The 22,768-nt window shown below is 44.8% G+C and overlaps 1 protein-coding gene across 5 annotated transcripts in view; it reads right to left on the bottom strand.

Moving 5' to 3' along the window:
* Positions 1-22,768, bottom strand: part of IGLL5 (immunoglobulin lambda like polypeptide 5) — a 174,959-nt gene that overhangs the window by 143,390 nt on the left and 8,801 nt on the right. Inside the window, exons 1-2 of one of the 5 annotated variants that reach the window (XM_040619436.1) lie at positions 20,072-20,132; positions 19,651-19,968 (exon numbers count right to left, since the gene is read on the bottom strand). The exons of the other annotated variants lie outside the window; for them this stretch is intronic. Of the exons in view, the coding sequence (XP_040475370.1) occupies positions 19,651-19,968; positions 20,072-20,117 (364 nt within the window). The 5' untranslated portion in view covers positions 20,118-20,132. Of the gene's footprint in view, positions 1-19,650; positions 19,969-20,071; positions 20,133-22,768 lie in introns of those variants that run through there. 5 annotated transcript variants of the gene reach the window in all.

Below are 22,768 nucleotides of genomic sequence, written 5' to 3'. Positions count from 1 at the left end.
ATTTATTTATTTATTTATTTATTTATTTATTTATTTATTTATTTATTGACAGAGATAGAGACGGCCAGCGAGAGAGGGAACACAAGCAGGGGGAGTGGGAGAGGAAGAAGCAGGCGCATAGCGGTGTAGCCTGATGTGGGGCTCGATCCCAGAACACCGGGATCATGCCCTGAGCCGAAGGCAGGCACTTAACCGCTGTGCCACCCAGGCGCCCCTCCCAGCACCATTTATTGACGAGACTGTCTTTTTTCTACTGGATGTTTTTTCCTGCTTTGTCAAAGGTTAGTTGCCCAAAAAGCCAAGGGTCCTTTTCTGGCTTCTCTCTTCTGTTTCATTTGTCTGTATGTCTGTTTATGTGCCAGTACCATGCTGTCTTTGTGATCACAGCTTTGTAGTATAGGTTGAAATCTGGCATTGTGATGCCCCCAGCTTTGTTTTTCCTTTTCAACAATTCCTTGGCAATTCGGGGCCTTTTCTGGTTCCACACAAATTTAAGGGCTGTTAGTTCCAGATCTTTGAAAAATGTCATTGGTGTTTTAATTGGGATGGCATTGAAAGTGTAGCTTGCTCTGGGTAGCATAGACATTTTAACTATGCTAATTCTTCCGTTCCATGAGCATGGAATATTTTTCCATCTTTGTATGTCTTTTTCAATGTCTTTCAAGAGTGATTTGTTGTTTCTAGAATATAGATCCTTTACGTCTCTGGTTAAGTTAATTCTGAGATAGCATAGGATTTTTGGTGCTATTGTAAATGGAATGGATTCCCTAATTTCTCTTTCTTCAGTCTCATTGTTCATGTATAGAAATGCAACTAATTTCTGAGCATTGATTTTGTATCCCACCACATTACTGAATTGCTCAATCACTTCTAGTAGTTTGGGGGTGGATTCTTTTGGGTTTTCCATATAGAGTATCATGTCAGTTGCGAAGAGAGACAGTTTGACTTCTTCTTTGCCAATTTGGATACCTTTTATCCCTTTTTTTTTCTGATTGCTGTTGCATGGACTTCTAGTACTATGTTGAATAATAATGGCGAGAGTGGGCATCCTTGTCATGTTCCTGATTTTAAGGGAAAGGCTTCCAGCTTTTCCCCATTGAGAGTGATATTTGCTGCAGGCTTTTCATAGATGGTTTTTATGAAATTGAGGAATGTACCCTCTATCCCTACACTCTGAAGTGTTTTAATCAGGAAAGGATGCTGTATTTTGTGAAATATTTAATGCATTTATTGTGAGGACCATACCGTTCTTGACTCTTTTCTTGTTGATATGACCTATCACACTGATCAATTTGCAAATATTGAACCAGCCTTGCATCCCAGGGATGACTCCCACTTGGTCATGATGGATAATCCTTTTAATGTACTGTTGGATCCTATTAGCTAGGATCTTGTTGAGAATTTTGGCGTCCATATTCATCAGGGAAATCGGTCTGCAATTCTCCTTTTTGATGGGGTCTTTGCCTGGTTTGGGGATCAAGGTAATACTGGCCTCATAGAATGAGTTTGGTAGTTTTCCTTCTGTTTCTATTTTTTTGAAACAGCTTCAGGAGAATAGGTATTATTTCTTCTTTGAATGTTTGGTAGAATTCCCCGGGGAATCCATCAGGCCTGGACTCTTGTTTTTGGGGAGGTTTTTGATGACTGCTTCAATGTCTTCATAATTAATCGGTCTGTTTAAAAAATCAATTTCTTCCTGTTTCAGTCTTGGTAGTTTATAGGTTTCTAGGGAGTCATCCATTTCTTCCAGACTATTTAATTTATTGGCATAAAGCTGTAGATAAAAGTTTCTAATGATCCTTCCTATTTCCTTGGTGTTGGTTGTGACCTCTCCCTTTTCATTCATATTTTCATTACTTTGGGTCCTTTCTCTATTCTTTTGAATGATTCTTGCCAGTGGCTTATCGATCTTATTTATTCTTTCAGAGAACCAGCTTGTAGTTCTGTTGATTTGCTCTATTGTGCTCCTGGTTTCTAATTCATTGATCTCTGCTCTAATCTTGATCAACTGCTTTCTCATGCGTGGATTAGGCCTATTCTTCTGATCTTGTTCCAGCTTCTTGAGGTGACAATATAAAAACTGCGTTTTAGATTGTTCTGTTCTTTTGAGTGAGGCTTGGATGGCTATGTATTTTCCCCTTAGGACTGCTTTTGCAGTGTCCCATAGGTTTTGGACCATTGTGTTTTCATTCTCATTTGTCTCCATAAATTGATTAAATTGATTTTTGATTTACTGATTTATCGAATCATTCTTGAGCAGGATGGTTCTTAGTTTCCAAGTGTTTGAGTGTCTTCCAAATTTTTCCTTGTGATTGAGTTCCAATTTCAAAGTATTGTGGTCTGAGAATGTACGGGGAATAATTTCAATCTTTTGGTTTTGTTGAGACCTGTTTTATGACCCAGCATATGGTCTATTCTGGAGAACGTTCCATGTGCATTTGAAAAGAATGAGTATTCTTTTGTTCTGGGGTGCAGTGTTCTATATATATCTATGAGGTCCATCTGGTGTAGTATGGCATTCAAAGCTCTTGTTTCTTTGTTGATTTTCTGCTTAGGTGATCTGTCTATTGCTGAGAGTGGAGTGTTGAGGTCCCCTACTATTAATGTATTTTTATCTATATGTGTCTTTATTCTGGTTAAGAGTTGGCTTGTGTATCTTGCTGCTCCCCTGTTGGGGGCATATTTATAATTGTCACATCCAGTTGTTGGATACATCCTTTAAGAATAATATAGTGTCCCCCAGAGTCCATAGTCTCTCATGCTTCATTCCCCCTTCTGAGAAACAAACTGAGGGCTTCAGAGGGGAGGGGTGGGGGAATGGGATGGACTGGTGATGGGTAGTGGAGAGGGCACGTGTTTCATGGTGCACTGGGTGTTATACGCAACTAATGAATCATCCAATATTTCATCGGAAACCAGGGATGTACTGTATGGTGACTAACATAATATAATAAAAAAACATTAAAAAAAGAATAATATAGTGTCCTTCTGTATCTCTAACTATAGTCTTTAGTTTAAAATCCAATCTGTCTGATCTGGGAATTGCTACCCCAGCTTTCTTTTGAGGTTCATTGGCATGAAAAATGGTTTTCCATCCCTTCACTTTCAGTCTGGATGTATCTTTAGGTTCAAAATGAGTCTCTTGCAGACAGCAAATGGATGGGTCATCTGTTTTTATCCAATCTGCAGCCCTGTGGCACTTTAGGGGAGCATTTAAGCCATTCACATTGAGAGCGATTATTGAGAAATATGATTTTAATGATGTCATGCTCTCTAAAGTCTTTGTTTCTATAGATTGTGACTTTCTGTTCTGTATCACTCTTTGGGCCTTTTTACTTTTATAGAACCCCCCTTAATATCTCCTGCAGGGCTGGTTTTGTGGTTAAGAAATTGGTCAGTGACTGGCGATTCTGGAAGGTCCTTATCTCTCCATCAATTCTGAATGACAGCCTTTCTGGATAAAGGATCCTTGGCTGCATGTTTTTCTCCGAAAGAGCTTTAAAAATGCCCCCCCCCCAACCCTTTCTCTCATTGCAGGTCTGTGTAGACAGGTCTGACGTGATCCTGATATTTTTGCCTTTGAAAGTGAGGAATTTCTTTGCCGTGGCCACTTTCAATACTGTATCCTTGGATCTAATATTTGTGAATTACACTATGACGTGACGTGGCATAGCTTTGTCATGGCTGAATTTGGGAGGGGTCCTCCCTGCCTTACGGACACAAATGCTTGTTTCCTTTGGTAGATTAGGGAAGCTTTCAGCTACCATTTGTTCAAATATCTCTTCTAGACCTCTCTTTCTCCACCCCCTTGGGGATGCCAATGATTCTGACATTGGAACCTTTCATTGAGTCAGTAGTCTCCTGTAACCTACATTCGTGAGATTGGATTTTCTTGAGCCAAGTTTCTGTCTTAGTTTTCTCTTCTACCATCCCATCCTCCAATTCACTAATTCACTCTTCTGCCTCATTCACCCTGGCCATCAGAGCATCTAGTTTTGACTGCATTTGATTCATAGGATTTTTAATTTCTGCCAGATTCGCTCTCATTTCTGCCCTTAGAAATTCAGTATTCTCATTAATATTTTCAATAATATTTTTTTCAAGCCTACACATCATCTTGACCATTGTTAATCTGAACTCCATTTCTGATAAGTTGGTTATATTCATATCCATTAGTTCTGTGGCAGAGGCCACAGACTCATTATCTTTTGTTTGCTGGGGGGTATTTCTCCTTCTCATCATTCTGATGAGGAGAGGTTGCGGGGTGCCCAGAACCCAAATTATTGACCAGGACCCATGCAGCGTGTTCTTGTTTTCTAGGGACCTTAGGGATGTGGGCTTCTTGATTTTTCAGCCTGTCTTCTGGGGGAGGGGCCTGCCACACTGATACTCAGGCCACCCTGTTTGGGTAGAGTCTCCCTGTTCCCTGAGAGGGAGGATGGGGATGGGCACAATGTGACCTGGTATTTCCGAGCTTTCGTTCTCTGGCAGCTTTCCCTGGTGGTTTTCTGTGGCTCTTCTGAGAGTCAGAGCAGCAGTGGCCAAATCCTAGCCTCTGTCTCAGAACAGAGAGATCATAGTCCGCTCTCCACTGAGCTCTCCTGGCTTCTTTAACTCTGTTTCTGTTGGTGCTGCAAAAAACCCTGCAGCATCATGAGTTGTGCACCCCACAGCCGGCATTGCAACCCTCACTTCCAGGGCCAGCATGTTTCTGTCCTTTATGTTTCTAACTCTCCAGCCGCCAGCTGCCCCCACGCACGCTCCCGACCTCCCTGTTTCAGTATGGTTCGGGGGCACTCCAGAGCGCTGGTTTTCAGTCTGGCTGCTCGTGAGTTCCCAGGCTCACAGGCTCAGTCTGCTCTCTCTTGTGTTCTGGTCCGCGAGACTGTCCCGCTCCCCAGTGCAGGTGGCTACCACTTCCCAGCACCTGAGTGCAGAGGCTCGCTCCCCCTTCTGTCAATCTTCTGATATCTGTGCGCGGATTCACAGCTCCCCACTTCGTACCTCAATACTCAGCACTGGAGATGTTCATTTGTAGAGATCCAGATGTATCTTCCTACGTCTCAGGCTGATTCCGCCGGACGTTCAGGATGGTCTGGTACTTATACAGCTCGACTCAGTGGACCAGCTGAAAAAGGAGACTCTTACTCCTCCACCATCTTAACTCCTCCTCCCCACCCTCACTTTCTCCTACAGATTGCCCCTGGGACACTTTCTGACCCCCCAGTCCTTGTGAGGCTCCCCTGGGCAGCCCCAGCTCTGTCCTGCTGCTCCTGCGGCTCCTGTTGCAGCTCTGTTGCCCCTTGCTGGTGGAGGAGGACTCACATCAGGAGCTTCTCTGCTGTGGGTCACCCCACAGCACCTGATACCTGAGAAAGGGTGTGAAGCAGGGAGTCCAGCCTCCATGGGCAGCTGCCCCCCATGCCCTGTGCAGTCCCGCACAGATAGGTCACTTCCAAGGTGCACGGAGGCAGGCACTGTAGCCCAGTGTTGAATGCCCTGGCCTGGCCCACTGTTACAATAGAAGACAGAGCAGGATAAAGTGGAGTGCATTTGTGAAGGGTCTGGGTCTGGGTCAGCTGTGTGGTGCCCTGCAGCCTTCCCTTCCCTGTCCACTTAGGAATCCAGACTGATGGTTCCACATCCCAGTTAGTGTTGTCGGGTCACGGTGGGAGTAGGTGATGCTCCTGGCACTGATGTTCACGTGGGCGCCTAATCTTTATTATTATTACTACAATCTCTGCTACTGCTGTTTTTATGACAGCCCACATCTCTCGGAGTTTGGGTGGGAGGAAATCGGCACTAGCGTAGTTGGTGGTTTGGACGATGGTGGAAATCTGCTAATTCAGACCTAGACATACAAATTCACATCATCCACGTCAGACTTTTGCTGAGCCCTTTTCTTTGGGTTTCTGCAGAGGACAACGAGAGACTCCCAACCCAGCACCCACTCACCGAGACCCGGCTGGGACTCTGTTTCTTTAGGACGACTCTGTCAATGTTTTCATATCATTTCATTTCAATACAAGTGTTTTCTAATATCATTATAATCTTCCCCATTTCCCAGCACATAAAGTTGAGGCCCAGAGAGGCTAACGTCTCAGGAAAGCAGAGGAAAGTGGGGTGAGTCCAGGGTGGAGTGCAGGTGTGCTGGATTGAGATCCCAGGCTGGTCAGGGCGGAGCTTGAGCAGAACGGGAGGGAGGGAGGGTGAGGCCAGGCTGGGCAGCAGGGCTTCCGTCCCTGGGCTCACAATTAACCTCATCCTGGCTGGTCTACAAAGGGGCCCCTTAGCCTGCAAGTGTGGATGGTCAGCAGGGTCCTGCTGAAATGTGCTCTTTGAATATGTCTTCTCTCTAGTGTATGTAAAATACATAACAGAAAATCCCAATTATTTTGAAGGATTCAATTCATTTTCCCAGATTTCCTTTCTTCTCCCTGTGAATATTTCATGTCCCACATTGTGGAGCAGAACTGGTGGGAATTATCCTGAAATTTGGCTTGGGGAAGTCAGGGTCATTTCCTTTACTGGAGGTTTTTTATTTGCAGCATCTACTTAGATGTTGCTGTGAAACTCAGTCCCACAATATCTTTTAATCATGGTGTTTAGACCATTTCCTGAATATGATTATTAGTATTGTTTATCTATACCGTGCACGTATTTATTTTCTATGTGTGCCATCTCTTCTTTGATCCCTCTTTCCATATCTCTTTTTTCTTAAGTAATGGATCTTTTTCATGCTTTCATTTTACTGTTTTTTTTTTTGTTTTTTTGTTTTTTTTGCATATGAGCCATAAGTTCTTGCTGCCTTATTATCAGTAAGTGGCAAGAGTCTCCATTCTGGTGCTGCTACCATGTTACATGGAGAATGAGAAGCTGATATCATACCTCTATCTCTCAGCTCCCCAAATATATACTATGATTTTCATACATGTAATGTTACCTCTATTAGAAATTCCAACATACAAAGTTATTATATTTGCTATAGATGGTGAATTATCTTTTAAAGAGATTTTGAAACTAAAGAAGTCTTAATATTTACCCCTGTAGTTAGTACTTCTTTCTTTTCTTTCAGGTTTTATTTATTATTTGGGGGAGAGAGAGAGCGAGCATGAACGGTGGGGAGGGGCAGAGGGAGAAGTAGACTTCCTGCTGTGCAGGGAGCTCGATGTGGTGCTTGATCCCAGGACTCTGATCATGAGCTGAGCTGAAGGCAGATGCTTAACCGCCTGAGCCACCCGGGGGCTTCTGAGTCTTACATTCATTTTGTAGATTCAGATTCTTTCTGGAATCATTTCCTCCTGCCTGAGGGATGTGCAGTATTATTGCTTCATCAGCTGTTGAAAACTTCTCTCAGTTTTTGTAAGTGTGAACATTTTTATCTAGCCTTAATATGAGGAATATTATCCCTAGATGAAGAATTAAGGCTTTTTTCCTACTTTCAGTCATTTAAAGATGTTAATCCACTGTCTCTTGCTGGCATTTCAGCCAATGCAAAATCCACTGGAATCCTTCTCTTTTTCCCTTGAGCACAGGGAGTGTTTTCCTCTGTCTGCTTCTAAGACTGTCTCTTGTTCACCGCCTTAAATACTTGATATTGATGCCTCGTTTTGTGGTTGTTTTGTTTTTACTTCTTATTTTTTGTGCTTGAAGTTTGTTGAGATTTTGGACCTGTCACTTTTGAGTTTTCATCAGATTTGGAACATTCTGGCCAATAATTGCTCAAATATTCTTCTATCTTCTGTGCCCCACTGTCTCTCCTTTTCTGAGAGGCCACCTCCTATTATGCTGCTCATGCTGTCCTACAGCTCAGGGGATTCTAGTCACTTTTAAATCTTTCACTTTGCAGCGTCTGTGCTTTGTCTTCAGGTCGCCTCACATGGTCTTCGTCTTGTCATGTCTACGCTCATCTCAGCCCCTGTGTTGGTGGTTCGGGAAGTTGTAGATTTCAACTGTAGGGTTGGACTTGGATCCTGTAATTTTCTTTGTGTCTTCTGTTAACATATGAAACACGCAGAGTAAACATTCTTTCTTGAATCTCCATCCTTCTGTCCTCCCTGCATCTTCCAGACCTGCCCCCCCATGTTCGCATGACCCATGCCTTGAAATAAGGTTCTGTCCGTCTCTCTGTCTCTGTGTATGTGTGTAGGTCACAAGTGAACAGACATCTGGGTGTGTATGAGATACACGGTCTATTGCATCCGTATTCTCTGGGAATCCTGTTTCATTCACTTTAAGAGCTCTTCCTCTTTGTGGTTCAAATGCCTTTATCTTAATGCCTTGTTTAGGTTGGAAATCTTCACCTCCTAACTTATTGAAGTGCCTCCTTTCGACAGGATGTCATTCACATGTAGAATAAGTACGTGATAACATGATAGTCTTTCCCCCATCATTTGTCTAAGATTGTTACAATTGTATTTTTACATCCAGTATAGATCATAACATATTCTTATTATTTTTTCTTGAGCAGTTGACTGTCTTTTATAGACATCGACCAATAAATCCTTGTTATATTTGTTGATATAGGGCTGCTATCTGATACTTTCTATAGCTTTGTGTAGGCTCACATATCCCCGACTCACCCTTTTTTCTGTCCAACAGACGTGCTTTACTGTCGCCTGTGCTGAGGATCTGCCGGCGATCAGTTCTGGGAGGTTTGTAGTCTGAGAAAGGTTGATTTTGTCTTCACTTTTCAATGAAATTTTCCCTGGTAAAGATCGAGGTTGGGCGCCTGGGGCTCAGTTGGTTGAGCACCTGGCTCTTCGCTCCGGGTCAGGTAATGGCATCAGTGTCATGAGATCGAGCCCTGCATCAGACTCCGTACTCAGCATGGAGCTGGCTTGAGATTCTTTTCCTCTCCCTCTCTCTCTGTTTCTCCCCCAACTTGTGTACTCTCTCAAATAAATAAATACATAAATAAATAAAATCTTTTTAAAGAATCTTAGAAGAAAGATTCAGGTTGACAGGTATTTTCTATTAGTATTTCAAATACATTGCCCCCCCCCCCGTTTTCTTGCTGACATCGTTTATAATGAGAAATCTGCTTCTATCATGGTGCTGGTTCCTCTCTATAGAACACGACTCTGGTTGTGAGAGTGTCTGCATCGCTAGTTTGTAGCCATTTCATGACAGTGTGTGCTGTGCTGTCTCTCATGTCCGTTGTCAGAGGTTTGAGGACCTTTGGATATCCTGACAAATAGGTTTCACCAAATTTGGAATGTTTGTGGTATTGTTTCTTCAAATGTTTTTCTATTATCCACCTGCTCCCCACCTTCTCTCCCTCAGTTACTCCACTTACACACTAGAGGCTGCATGAAGTGGTCCTAAGGACACTGATCTTTATTCATTTTTTCCAGCTTTACTTTTTCTGTTTCAACTGAAGAGTTTTCATTGCCATGAAATCAAGTTCACTAATCTCTTCTTTCTCTTTCAGTATCAAATATACTGCCAGTATCACAAGGTGTTTCAGATCATGTAGTTTACATTTAGGGACATTTTAAAACATTTGGTCTTTAAAAAATACCTTCCAAGTCTTCTTCTCACATGTTCAGTCATACCTTCACCTACAGTCAAAAATAAAACATAGTTAAAACTACCGCGTGCGTTCCCTTCCCTGATCCATCCCCTGAAGTCCCTGTCCAGTGTGCTGGTGGAGAGAGGGTTGGGGATGTTAGACCTGTGGACCTGGGTCAGATCTGCTTCCTGCCCTGTGCACAGGCCTCCTGGGGCTGGAGGAGAGTGTGTCACACGGGGAAGGGGTTTGTGTCTCATTTCCCCATATGCCTGTGTCACTATGAAAGTACCGCTGTCCTACACCTAACAGTAATAGTCAGCCTCATCCTCGGCCTGGGTCCCGCTGATAGTCAGGGTGGCTGTTTTCCCTGAGTTGGAGCCAGAGAATCAGTCAGCGATCCCTGAAGGCCGGTTGCTATCACTCTAGATAATCAGCAGAGGGGCCTGGCCTGGCTTCTGCTGGTACCATTGAACAGCTTTCCTTCCAATGTTGTCTCCCCCACAGGTGACACTGGCCGTCTGTCCCAGGGTCACTGACACCTAGCCAGCTAAGTCAGCATGTAAGAGGCCACAGAACCTATAGGAGAGAAAGATGAGTTGGACTGGGAGTTGAAGGACCCATTTCTAGGAAATTCCTTAAGCTGCTTGGCCTTGATTCACCACAGGGATACTCTAGGCTCCCAGGGCACCCCCTCTTATCAGTCTCAACCCCAGGGGCTTATGAGTCTGGCTGCTGGATGGAGCCTTTGAACAAATGAGAACCAATCCACCCCTTTTTCTCCTTAGGACCATCCCCGCAGGGCTCACACAGAGCCAGTGAGCACAGTCGGGAGATCACAGCCCTCTAGTCCGTCATCCCACGCCAATATAATGAGCATCCTGCCCTTCACAGAAAGCTCCCTGCTGAGCTCAGAGTCAGGCCCAGGCTTGTCTCAGATCTCTGAGGCTGAGGTGGGTGTGAGCCTGGGCATAGCACCTGTGCAGTGAGCGAGGACACTGAGGAGGAGAGGGATCCAGGCCATCGTGGTGGTGCCCTGATTCTGCTACCAAGGCCCAAGGCTGGGCAAAGTTCCTCCCAGGTCTCTCTTATCCCCTTACTGGAGACACCTGCTGGTTATGCAAATCAGCCAGAGCCCAGGGGCTGCTGCTGAGGGGTCTTGTGGGTTCAAGGAAGGGCTCAATCCCAAGGGACACACAGAGGGGAGGGGCAGCCTGGTGACACGGTGTGGGGCCCACATCTCATCCCACATTGTGTCCTGGGTTTGCCCCGTGGCTGGCCTGGCACTGAGACCTCAGAGGTGGAGTGTGTCTTTATTTTCTGAACCCATTCTGTAAATGATTCTATGAGGCTCACATAGGAGCAGGTTCCTACCCATATCACAGCTCATGGGACACAGAGACCAAATAAAATTCATCCTCTCTCTAGAGCCCGCATGGAGTTTCCCAAACTATCATGGTGCAGTAAATATCTGCTCTTGGCTGTGAGCTCCTGCAGCATGTCATACTGTGCCTCAGTATCCCCACTTTGCAGTCAGGAGTGGGAACAGATCAGGTGCTAAAAGAAATGTTTTCTGTATAGGAGAATGAGAGGGAACTTCAAAGTTTAGTAACTCTTCAAGGGAATGTTTACCATAGTTGAGTTTTCATCAGTTGCTGGGAAAACTATATAAGAATCATCTTAATTTATACATTAAATTGAAAAAGCTTATCTTGAAAATTGCTGTGTTGCAGGCCCTAAGATGGGGAAGAACAGAATCTTCCAATCCCCTCTCTTCCTTGAGGGAGGTACATGGAAGGACAGGTGAGGGGCAGGAGGGAGGAACTTCCAAGAAGGAGGAGCAGCTGTGTCTCTCAGGGGTCACAGCATAGGGGATGGAGAGGGAAACGTGTTCACAGGGAGGCTGGATGTTTGTGGATGGTGACAGCGCTTTCATTTTATTAAAGTGGGATGGTTGTGGGGCAAAATGTGCCTCTAACTGTATGAGACGAATAGGCAATGTCTCCAAGAGCAGAACCCACCCCCCTCAATGCACACACAATTCCCCTGAGAATTTGTACTTGAGAGTGAAGAGTGACTCTGGAGCAAATGACAAATGACCTGAAGGTCTCAAGTCCTTGTTACTAACACTCCCCCCCCATTCCCCTTTAAGACCCATTATGTACTGTATGGTGACTAACATAAGATAATAAAAAAACATTAAAAAAAAAAAAGACCCATGATTACCCGTCCTGCTCCATCTGCCTGTGGCTTTGTCAGATGATATCTGCTGCCCCCTGGTGGCCACTCCACACTGAGTGCAGGAGGTGCTGGGGTGTCCTTCCAAAGGTGTAGATTCCTAACCTATAGCTCAGGTCCTGAGTCCTGATCCATGGACTGCTGTCCTGGTGTGGAATGACTTTTCAACTGTGGCTTCTGCCTACCTCACTTTCAGGCATGAGGGGCCCAAGTTACCCAGGAAAAGACGAACAGGCTCATTTGGAGGAGGAGAGCACTGGTTTCACTGGGGTTGGTGGAAGTCAAGCAGGTGGTAGTATAGCTTAGCAGTGGGGGTCATAGGACTCAGGGGGTGGCTCTCATTGGTTCCAACTGGGGATGCAGAGCTGTTGTGTGGGGGGAGGGCTGACCAGGGACTAATGCTTGAAAGATAGTGGCAGGAGAGTATCCACCCAACACACATTTATTCAAACCCACACTGGTCTGGCCCACATTCCATCCTGGGCATTCTGCATGAAGAAGACACAGTTCCTATTGTAGAGGGAATTCTGGTGCTGCTTAGGTCAGGAAGTAAAACGAACAGTGAGACGTGTGTGGGAGGGGCCCAGTCAGTGCTCCCGGGAAGGATGGTACAGGAGGTCAGAGGATCTGGAAGAACAGGACAAAGCTGAGGGACCTGGGATTCAAACCATTTGAAGGCCCACGTGGACTTGTCTCCTAAGGTGAGCATTCTGGGCACGGAGAGATGTGGCAGGTGTGGTAAGAGGCAATTTCCAGGTAATAAGTCATGTTCTCTTGGCAGCAACTGGGCACATGGAGGGTCCTCTAGGAGGAAGGTGTGACAGGTTTGACACGGGTGGGTTCAGAGAGGCCCTGAGTTCTCCTTATGTGACCTGGGGGCTGAGGTCACTCAGGGCAGTGCTTACACTCTTTCACCTTCCCCTTACCTATTTGCAGCCAGTGGGACTAAGGTGCAACATGTGCCTCTGGTCCTGTCCACCTGTCTGTGGTCCCACATGGATGACCTCTCACTGCTTTGCCCAATGCCGCACAGACTGGCTGAGCTGAGCAGGAACATGAGGGAGGAGTGTACCTCAAATGGAAGGGAGGCTGGGAGAGGAGTGATGGTCCCTGGTCCCTGGAGAGGGAGAGAGAAGAGCAGAAGCTGGCAGGTACAAGGCAGCAACCACCCCCTGCACCAGGTGAGGAAGGCTACCGGCCCAGGCTGAGAGGGGATGTGGGACAACCTCAGTCAGAATGTTCCGGATCCTGAAGGAGACAGCTCCTTCCTCTCAGTTTTGCCAGCAGCCTGTGTGGGGCGCTGTTGTAGTGGGGGAGGGGGCCACCTGGATCCAGGGAGGTGCCAGCCCATTCATTGTCCTGTTGATGAGAAAGCCTGTGATTAGGATCTTTCTACTACAATCCCTTAGATGGACCTTTTCATGATCTTTTAACCTAAAAAAAATCCCTGGAAATATTATTTAAGTCTTAGAGATTCCCCTAATAAAACGTAGGCTCTCTACATCATAATCAATCAGGTCCATAATAAGTTATAGATTAAATCATCCAATTGTAGTTATCCATGGTTTTTTGAGGAGGAACTGATTTTCTGTCCTGTGTTTCCCTGTCTTCACCGAGATGTCAACTCAATACAAGCCAGAAGTGGAAATAAAGGAAACCTGTCCTTTTCTTCTTAATATATTCCACATGTGTTGAATTTACTTCATGTAGGTGTGCTAAAAATCACTTTCAAAATCACATGCCAAGGAATCATGAATAGCAATTCAGCTTGTAATACGACTTTATTCAAGTCTTGGAAAAAGCCTCTTCCCTCACAGTGACACGTGATGGTCACATGCAGTAGTGGCCATCCACAGGGTCAACAATGGTGTGGATGTGAGTCCATGTGGGTCACATCTGAGCTATGTGCACACATCCTTTCCCCCCGAACAAGGTGGCTCTGTCCTGCTCACACCTGTGGGAACCCCCCTCCCCCCGCCCCCGGCTCATCTGACCCAGGCAGGAGGTTCCTTCTGGGCATGCAGAGCTGGGCTGTTTGCGGGCACATGGGGATATCTCTCTCACCTTTCTGTCATGGCCATGGCCGGCTGGCAAGTCCTACCTTTTCTCTCAATGCCAATTTCTCACAAGCAGAAGATCAGAGAGTGATCCCCTCTCCTGTCACATGCTGTGCTGTAAGGCTGGGCAGGACTGTCTTTTCCTACTGAGGATTTCCCTCAAGGTCACCATGACCTGAGTCTTGCTGAGTCCCTTCCTCACTGAGGCCCAAGCAGGTGGGAAAGTGTCAGAATTTCTTTTTGCCATGTGGTTTCTCCAAAGAGCTGGTTTCCTCTTAAATCCAAGAATTTCTCACCTGAAATCCAGGCCTTGTAGAGATGTGTTTACTGGTTCTTGCCATGGTAATGTCTCCAAAGGGACTGATTACCGCACACGGCTCCACTCTCAGATCACTAGTGCAGTGAGCAGAGGTATTTGTAGACCACAATGTAAAAGGGCATATTATATAAACCTGGGACGAAGATATGAGAGAATGGAAGAACTTCACCATCCCCTTCAGTCCTAACCCTGTGATCCACGTTTACCCCAAGTGCAGTGCTCTGGTGGGGGCTGGGCAATGGAGATTCAGCATGTGCAAATCCTAACCTAACAGAAATTGGTGCAGCCAGAATGGAAACATATGGAGCTTCCTCAAAATGTTAAAACCAGAACTAACATGTGATCCAGTTATCCCATTTCTGCATATAAATCCAAAGTACATGAAATCAGTATCTCAAAGAAATATCTGCACCCCTATGTTTATTGTAGCATCATTCACAATTGTGAAGATATGGAAACAATCTAAGTGTTGGTCCATAGTTGAGTGAATAAAGAAACTGAGATACACACACACACAGGAATATTATTCAACTATAAAAAAGGAAGGGGATCTTGCCATTCATAACAACTTCAATAAAGTTGGAGGGCATTATGCTAAGTGAAATAAGTCAGACAGAAAAATCAATACTCTATGATCTCACTTATATATAGAATCTAAAAGGGCTGAACTCCAGGGGCGCCTGGGTGGCGCAGTCATTAAGCGGCTGCCTTTGGCTCAGAGTGTGATCCCGGCGTTCTGGGATCGAGCCCCGCATCAGGCTCCTCCGTTGGGAGCCTGCTTCTTCCTCTCCCACTCCCCCTGCTTCTGTTCCCTCTCTCGCTGTCTCTCTCTCAAATGAATAAATAAAATCTTAAAAAAAATAAATAAAATAAAAGGGCTGAACTCCTAAGAACACAGAGTAGGCGGGTAGTTACCAGGGACGAGGGCAGGAGAAATGAGGAGATGCTGATCAAAGGGTACAGACTCCCAGGGATAAGATGAGTAAGTTATTAGGATGTAATGTGCAGCGTGGTGGCTCATAGGTAAGAATACTTTACTGGATACTTGACAGTTGCTAAGATGGTGGAGCTTGGATGTTCTCACCACATGCACAGACCCACAAAGGCAAGGGGTTGAGCTGATGGATGGGTTAAGTAACCATATTTGGGGTCACCATGTTACAATATACAGGTGAGGTATAACAAATAATCATGTTGTATACCTTTAACTCACACAGTGTTATATATCAATTATATCTAAATAAAGTTGGAAAAATAAGGAAAATTCTGTATTTAGAGTTCCATGTTCCCTCCAGCTTTCTACATGTCCAGTAGATTTTGTGTACTTCTGTATGTGTGTAACGTTCATGTCAGCCAAAAAATACACCTCTGTGCAATTCAATGACTTTCAGTAAACAACAATCTCCCTGTGGCACCAGAAACATAAAATGGGCCGAAGAGGAGAAACTGGTCCTACTATGTACAATGAACATGGACCTCTTCTGTGGAACTTAAGACATTTTCTGGAACCGTTAGTTTCTAAGGAATCCTGGTTGAGAAATGCTAGTTTGAGGGGCACCTGGGTGGCACAGTTGGTTGAGCTTTCGACTCTTGGTTTCGACTCATGTCCTGACCTCAGGATTGTGAGATTGAGGTCCACATGGGTCTCCATGCTCAGCAGGGAATCTGCCTGAGATTTGATCTCCCTTTCCCTCAGCCCCTTCCACTTGTGCTCCCTCCCTCTCTCAAATAAATAAATCAACTCTTTAAAAAAATTAGAAAAAAGAAATGCTAGTTTGAAGTTAACAAGCAATTTCAAGAATGTGAATCTTCATGATACTGGTTGGTTAATCAGAAGACAGAAGACTGTTATTAACTTGCTCACTTTTGATAACAATGTTGGGCTTAGTAGAATGCCATGTAGACTGATATATCTAAGGACAGAGAGAAAGGGGAAGAGATAGCGAGACAGAGATTATCAGTATGGATTTTGTACAACACCACTACACCACAATAGCAGAATAAAAATTTTTTTCAAGTATATATGGAAAATTCTCCAAGATTGATTTTTCCAAATGGGAAACTATGAACCTTTTAAACACAAAAGCAAACCTTATAACAATTTAAGAGATGTAGCTAAAGTGGTGCTTTGAAGCAAACTCATACCTTTAAAAAGTTAGTATTGAAAGGGAAGAAAGGTCTAAAATAAATCATCTAAGCTTCTACCTTATAAACCTTAATAAAAAATAAGCAAACTAAAGTAAGTACAAGAAAAGACATAAAGGAGACCAGAGCAAAATATCCATAACCTAGAAATAAAATAGAAAACAAACAAGAACTACAACAAAAATGGAGAATATCTGTGAAACCAAACTTTGGCTCCTTCAAGAAAGAAATAAAAGCAGAAGTCTTCTAGGTAAACTGACCAAGAAAAAAAAAAGAAACAAGAGTGAAGACAAAAATCAGAAAAACCAGTAATAAAAGAGGAACTTCAACACCAAATTTACACAAGTTAAAAGGGTTGTAGGGAATGTTACAGATAACGAAGGCGAAAATGTTAGATGACTTAAATGAAGTGGACAGATTCCTAGAAAGACATACACTTTGAAGATTGACTTATGAAGAAACAGAAAACCTGATTAGACCTGTGCCAAGGAACTGCATTGAATTAGCAATTAAACATCTTGCTAAGAAAAGCCCAGCTTTATTGTTAAATTCTATCAATGTTTAAGGAAGAAATTGTTCCATAATATTCCCATTCAAATTCTTTCAGAATATGGAGGGAGTGGGAATACTTTCTTACTGGTCCTCTGAGGTCCTCTGATACCAAATGCAGAGAAAGACATCACACGAGAGGAAAACTACAGACTAAAATACCCCATGAGTACGGACTCAAAATCTCGATAATATGCCAAAAGCATCATGCAGGAGCTCTCTCCCAAGGAGTGAGCCCAATATCTCTTCCATTCCATCATCTATTCTACTTATACCTTCATGGTCTTACAATTCATCTTGACTTAACCTTTCTGTGCCTCATTTCCTTCGGCTCTAGTATTAAGATGCAGATCTTGGAGTCTGATGTTGGGAAGGTGGGTGCAGAGAGGGTTATTTCTATGGCTGTGTCTCACCAGTTGTACACTGTGGTTTTCCCTGTGTACTGCTGTGTGGTTTGGGGAGCCAGCTGGAGGAGTGGGGACCTCATCCTGCATTTGAGCTTAGACTTTTGCAGTTAAAAAAATGAAAGTGGGTCTCTTCTGTCAGCATTTCATTGGCTCTTGCTGTAAATTGCAATCTGACCATTTCTGCCCATTGATTATGACATTTAGACCATTAGTGATACAGTTCTGTTGAAGTATATCATCTTCATCAATTTATTTACTATTTGCCTCATCTGTTCATTGTTCCCCTTTCCCTTTTTCTATTTCATTTTAAATTAAATGAATATATTTGTGTGGTTTCATATTATCTCTTTGTTAGCTTTTTAGACATAACTTTTACTAAAAAGATTTCATTTTAATGATTCTTGTAGGGCCTACAGTCCATCTAACTTCTGAAAGTCTACCTTCTCCGGACATCATGTCACGTCGCAGATAGCGTAAGAACATTTTAATATGTTCTTCCAACCAAATATGGTGCTAAGATTGTCATGTATTTTGCTGTACCATACATTATAAACCATGGTATACGTTGTTATTGTTTTTTGTTTAACTACTGAATTATCTTTTGGAGAGTATAATATAATAAAATGGAACTTTTGAGATGAATTTTCATTCCTGGCCTCAGGATCACCTGGCAATCTGAAGCCAAAAGCCACTGATGTGGAACAATCCAGGAAGTGACACTCACTCTTGACACTGTTCATTACTCACTTTCACATGAGAAGTGACCAGTGGTAGCGTACTGAGACTCTGGTCCTGTTATAAACTTGACAAATAGAAATGGCCACTAACGGAATCCTTTGACCCCTTTTGACCAACCCTTTGTAGTTGTTACTCCCTCCTTGGTTGGTTAGTATCTAAGCACATCAGTGAATGCTCTTTATCTGCATCCCTTTTCCATTCACTGTCATCACTTCCACACTTTGTCCATCTGTCTGTCCATCTTGTCTCACTGGATTACTTTCTTCCAAGTTATAAACACCAGAAGGCCCCAAGTGAGCTTGGAGGTAGATTATTCACTGTATGGGTTTGGATATTATTTCCCTACCATCCTTTGGACTGCCTTTCTTACAATGTACATGGTGGAGGAAAGTCCCCACTGGAGTGAACTGTGGGAGGCCTCTTTGGGACAAAGTCACTGAAAACCCTTGAAAGAGAACAATCCTTTACTGGAGTGAGTAGGATGGGCCTGTGATCCCTGTGACTCCAGCCAGCCAAGTGCTGAAAGAAATCACTGCAGGACTGAGACCTGGTGTTCACTCATCCTGCTACTCTTCCTGAACTCCTGCCTACACTATCTCTAGAAGAACAGCAACCTTCTCTCCTCCTACCAACTTGGGATTTTTCCAGGCTATGCACAGCTCCTGGGGTTTCCATTTCAGAGTTCCATCACTAATTAAGGGGACCTGGTCAGAAATTTCTGGGATCCAGTATTAAAAACCTCCCAACCTTGCTCAGGTCAGTGTCCAGGGACCAGGGTTACCTTGATCAATACAGATGCTTAATGTTAACACAAAATTGTGGGTGTATGTGAAAGATGCTGCTTTTCAGATACCAGAAAAACTATGGAGGAGATCAACATGTCCAGTATGCTTGCCCCACTCCCATCATATGCATTTGAGATGGATCACTCACTTCAGTGCTCCCCCTTCACCATATCCTGCTGTTGTTCCAGTAGATGTGTTCCTGGGCAGAACCTGGGAAAGTCCCATGGGCAGCATAGGGACTCATTTTTGGCACCAAAAGTTGAGAATCCATTACAGATGGAGAAACCCAAGCGATGCTCCATGTTGGTCCTGCCACAGCATCCTAAAATGCACACTATTTTCCTACTAGCTCCCAGCTCTGCACCCACCATGGGTTTAAGGCTCTTTGTCCTGCCTCCCCTGGGGACCAGAGATTTCCTTTAGAACATTCACCACTGGCAGGGGTCCCATTATACTTCATGATGAAACTATAGTGATGATATTGACTGAACCCTCCTCCTTGGTAAACTCCAGAACCCTGGAATCTCTGCCCATTCCCTGAGCAGAGACCTATCATGGATGTACAGGGTCTGATGGCTCATGGGGTCATCTCAGACCAGCTACTCTCTCAGGGTCGTTTTCCTATGTGGGCTGGTCTGGTCTTTCCCAACAGTATGGTAAAGGAAAGAGAATGTTCTGTTGTTAAAATGACCTAAATTATGACCTGCATCTGTCTCTCAAGACATCATTACAGTGTCTTGGGATTTGGCACAGGATGACGGGGTTTGTAAGAAGAGTCAAAGTTCTCTGGGCCCAGGAGAAGGACAGTCGGGAGCTCCCCTGGGTCCCCATGGGGAAGAAGAGAGAGAGTGTGGGAGGTTTTGGCCTCACTTCCCCTTTGTGTGTATCACTGTGGCTTAACCGTCTTGACCATCGATTGTATGGCTCTCACCACAGTAATACTCAGCCTCATCCTCAGACTGGATGTTGGAGATAGTTAAATAGCGGTCAACCCCAGAGCTGGAGCCCGAGAAGCGACTCGGGATCCCATCCCCCTTACTGTGGCTTCCGTCACTATTAACCTTCATCACATACTGAGGGGCCTTCCCTGGTCGCTGTTGAAACCAGTAAACAAAGTAATTGCTGTGCTCACTGCTCAGGGTGCAGGTGAGCTTGACCGAGGCTCCCAGGGAGGCAGAAGCAGATTGAGGCTGGGTCAGCACAGGTAGAGCACAGAAACCTGGAAACAAAAACACAAGAATGATGCAGAATGTACCGGACACTGGGCAGGGATCCCTGGGCACTGTGCTTGGAGGGAAATGTCAGGGAGGTGGAACCCTGACCTGTAGAGAAAATGAAGGGCAGAAGGTAGAAGAGAACTGAGTCCATGGTGGGGAGGAGCCGTAGAAACTGCTCTGAGGCTGTCCTGCTGGGGCTGAACACTCCATCTTATCCTATGTGTTTGCAGCTCAAGGAAGGAGGGGCATCAGATGCAAATCTATTTTCCATTCTTCAGTGCATCTGTGTAAGCTCTTGTCTGAGTCCTGAGCTTAACGGCCTCATGCTGGTAATTTCCCGAGTCAGAAGAAGGACCAGATGTGAGTTTCTAGAGTGGAGAGTTGATTTTACACAACACAGGTATCATTAAAGGAAGCATCAGTCACTCCCTTTGCACTTAAGCACAACCCAGAGGATTTGGGCTTATTAGGGTCCTAAACCAAGACCCACAGTGCCCCCTGGGCCTCCTAGGATGAAAGCACCCTACATGGTTTGCTAGTTTAACAAAATGACTACTTCTGAGCCCTCAGTAGGCGCCAGACCCTCGTTGAGTGTGTTCGTGCTTCACCGAATGAGACATAATAAAAACAGTACCCTATGCTCAAGGCACGGTTCTCCTTCAGTCTTTTCAATGAAGACTCTAACGTTGAGAGATTCAATGATTTTCTCACTTCTCAATCGCCAAGACAGTGATGAGTGAGTCAAGTTTCCAATCCAGGGGGACGTCCCAGAACCTGACCTTCCAATCCCCTCCCAGCCCCTTCCCCTCACCATGCTCCCCCTCCCCCCATCCCAAGCTCTTGGTCCCAGTCCTCTCTTGTCATGACCCTCTCTTCTTTATTCCACTGTCTGTCCTCCCTGGGTCTGTTCTGAAGAGTGCTAAGGCCTTCATGCTGTTGCAGTCGGTGTTTCCCAAGGAAAAACCGCCTGCTGGCTGTGCGTCCATACTGCAGGGGCAGTTACCCTAAGGAAACCTTATGCATGTAACCTGCTCTGTCCAATGTGGCTGCCACAAGCCACACATGCAGGTGGACCATTAAATGGGGTAGTCCCAATGCAGATGTGCTGTAGTTCTGGGGGACCTACCAGATTTCAAAATCATAGCATAAAAATAAGGTAAAATGTATCATATTTTTATACTTAATTCATATCGATGTGATAATAGTTTCAAGTAATTGAACTAAACAAAATGTGTGAAAAGAAATTCTGCTCGTTTCTTTCATTTTTTAAAAAAAATTATTTATTTATTTATTTATTCGACAGGATAGAGACAGCCAGCGAGAGAGGGAACACAAGCAGGGGGAGTGGGAGAGGAAGAAGCAGGCTCACAGCAGAGGAGCCTGATGTGGGGCTCGATCCCATAACGCCGGGATTACGCCCTGAGCCGAAGGCAGACGCTTAACCGCTGTGCCACCCAGGCGTCCCGCTTTTCATTTTTAATATATGGCTACTAGAAAATTTTAAATTACATATGTGGCTTGAATTTTACTTCTGTTGGACAGGCTGCTCTGCAAAGTCCAGTAGCAGTCACTTGCTTTTGAAAAAGGAGAGAGAACCTTCTGGAACATTCAGAAGAGACCACGTCTTAGGTTGAAAGCACAAGAGGCCATAGGTTGGTGGTGAAGACCAGGGATTGTGGGATCAGAAGACCTTGGTTTGCTGCTGGTTTGGCCACTTTCTAGCTTCAACCTCAGGCAAGTTACATCCTACATGCCTCAGCTTCTGCGTCTGTAAATTGGGGTGATAATCAGAATGCTTTTTTGTAGATTATCTGTGGTTAAAGAATTTAATAAATGTGAATTCCTTGGAATTGTACTTCATATGTGGTAAGCACATATAATTCTTTACTCCTCCTGCTCCTTTTAAAATCCTTTATCCTTAAACTTAACATAAAGAAAAGTCACTGGAGTCTAGAGGATGGAGGGAAATTATGGAAACAAAGGAAGTTGGGACAATTGGGTTTGGGACACTTAAAATTGGCAAAATTTCCTGGTAACACTAAAATCTCTCTGTCTGTCTGTCTGTCTGTCTGTCTCTCTCTCTCTCTCTCTCTCACACACACACACACACACACACACACACACACACACACACACCAGGGTCTCAGAGGCACTACTCTTTGCACAGGACACAGGAACCACATCCTTTCAGGGTGCCGTCTTGTTCACTGGGTTAGAGGCCCAGGGATATGGTCCTGGTTCTCCAACAGAGACATCATGGGACGTCAGAGCAGAGCTAGAGCAGAACTACTTCCTGCTTGCCCAGACTCAGTGACATGTGCCATGTCACCCCCATCATCTCACTAGAGGTGCCCTACCTGTGACTTCCTAGTTCTGGGAGGGAGAACCGAGTTCTGCAGAAACTGCAAACGTGAACTACACAGGTTGACAGTCAGTGTGTGTCCTGTGACCCGACCACAGAGGGCAGCACGGAGGCCTCGGAGGGCAGGGGAGGACTGATGGGCCTCAGGCCTGGGGCTGGTCTCACTGAGGGAAGAGAGGCTGGGGCAGAGAGACCAGGGGCACCTCACACTGATCCCTCTAGGAGTCAGAGAAGCACAATGAGGATTTCACAGGCTGTAGACATGCCATGTCCCCAGCAGAACTGCGGTGGGCTCAGGAGATCCTAGAGGTGCAGATGGAGGAGAAGCAGATCATCTTGGTGTCCTGGGGGAACTCCATCAGGAAGGCAGCTGGCACTGCACCCCACGTCCTGATGATTATGAGATCCTTGTCTCACTTGTGACCTAACTGGGAGAATGC

The sequence above is a fragment of the Ursus maritimus genome, unplaced genomic scaffold, assembly GCF_017311325.1.
Source record: "Ursus maritimus isolate PB19 unplaced genomic scaffold, ASM1731132v1 scaffold_33, whole genome shotgun sequence".
NCBI classification, from domain to species: Eukaryota; Metazoa; Chordata; class Mammalia; order Carnivora; family Ursidae; genus Ursus; species Ursus maritimus.
This window is presented reverse-complemented; position numbering and strand designations above follow the sequence as displayed.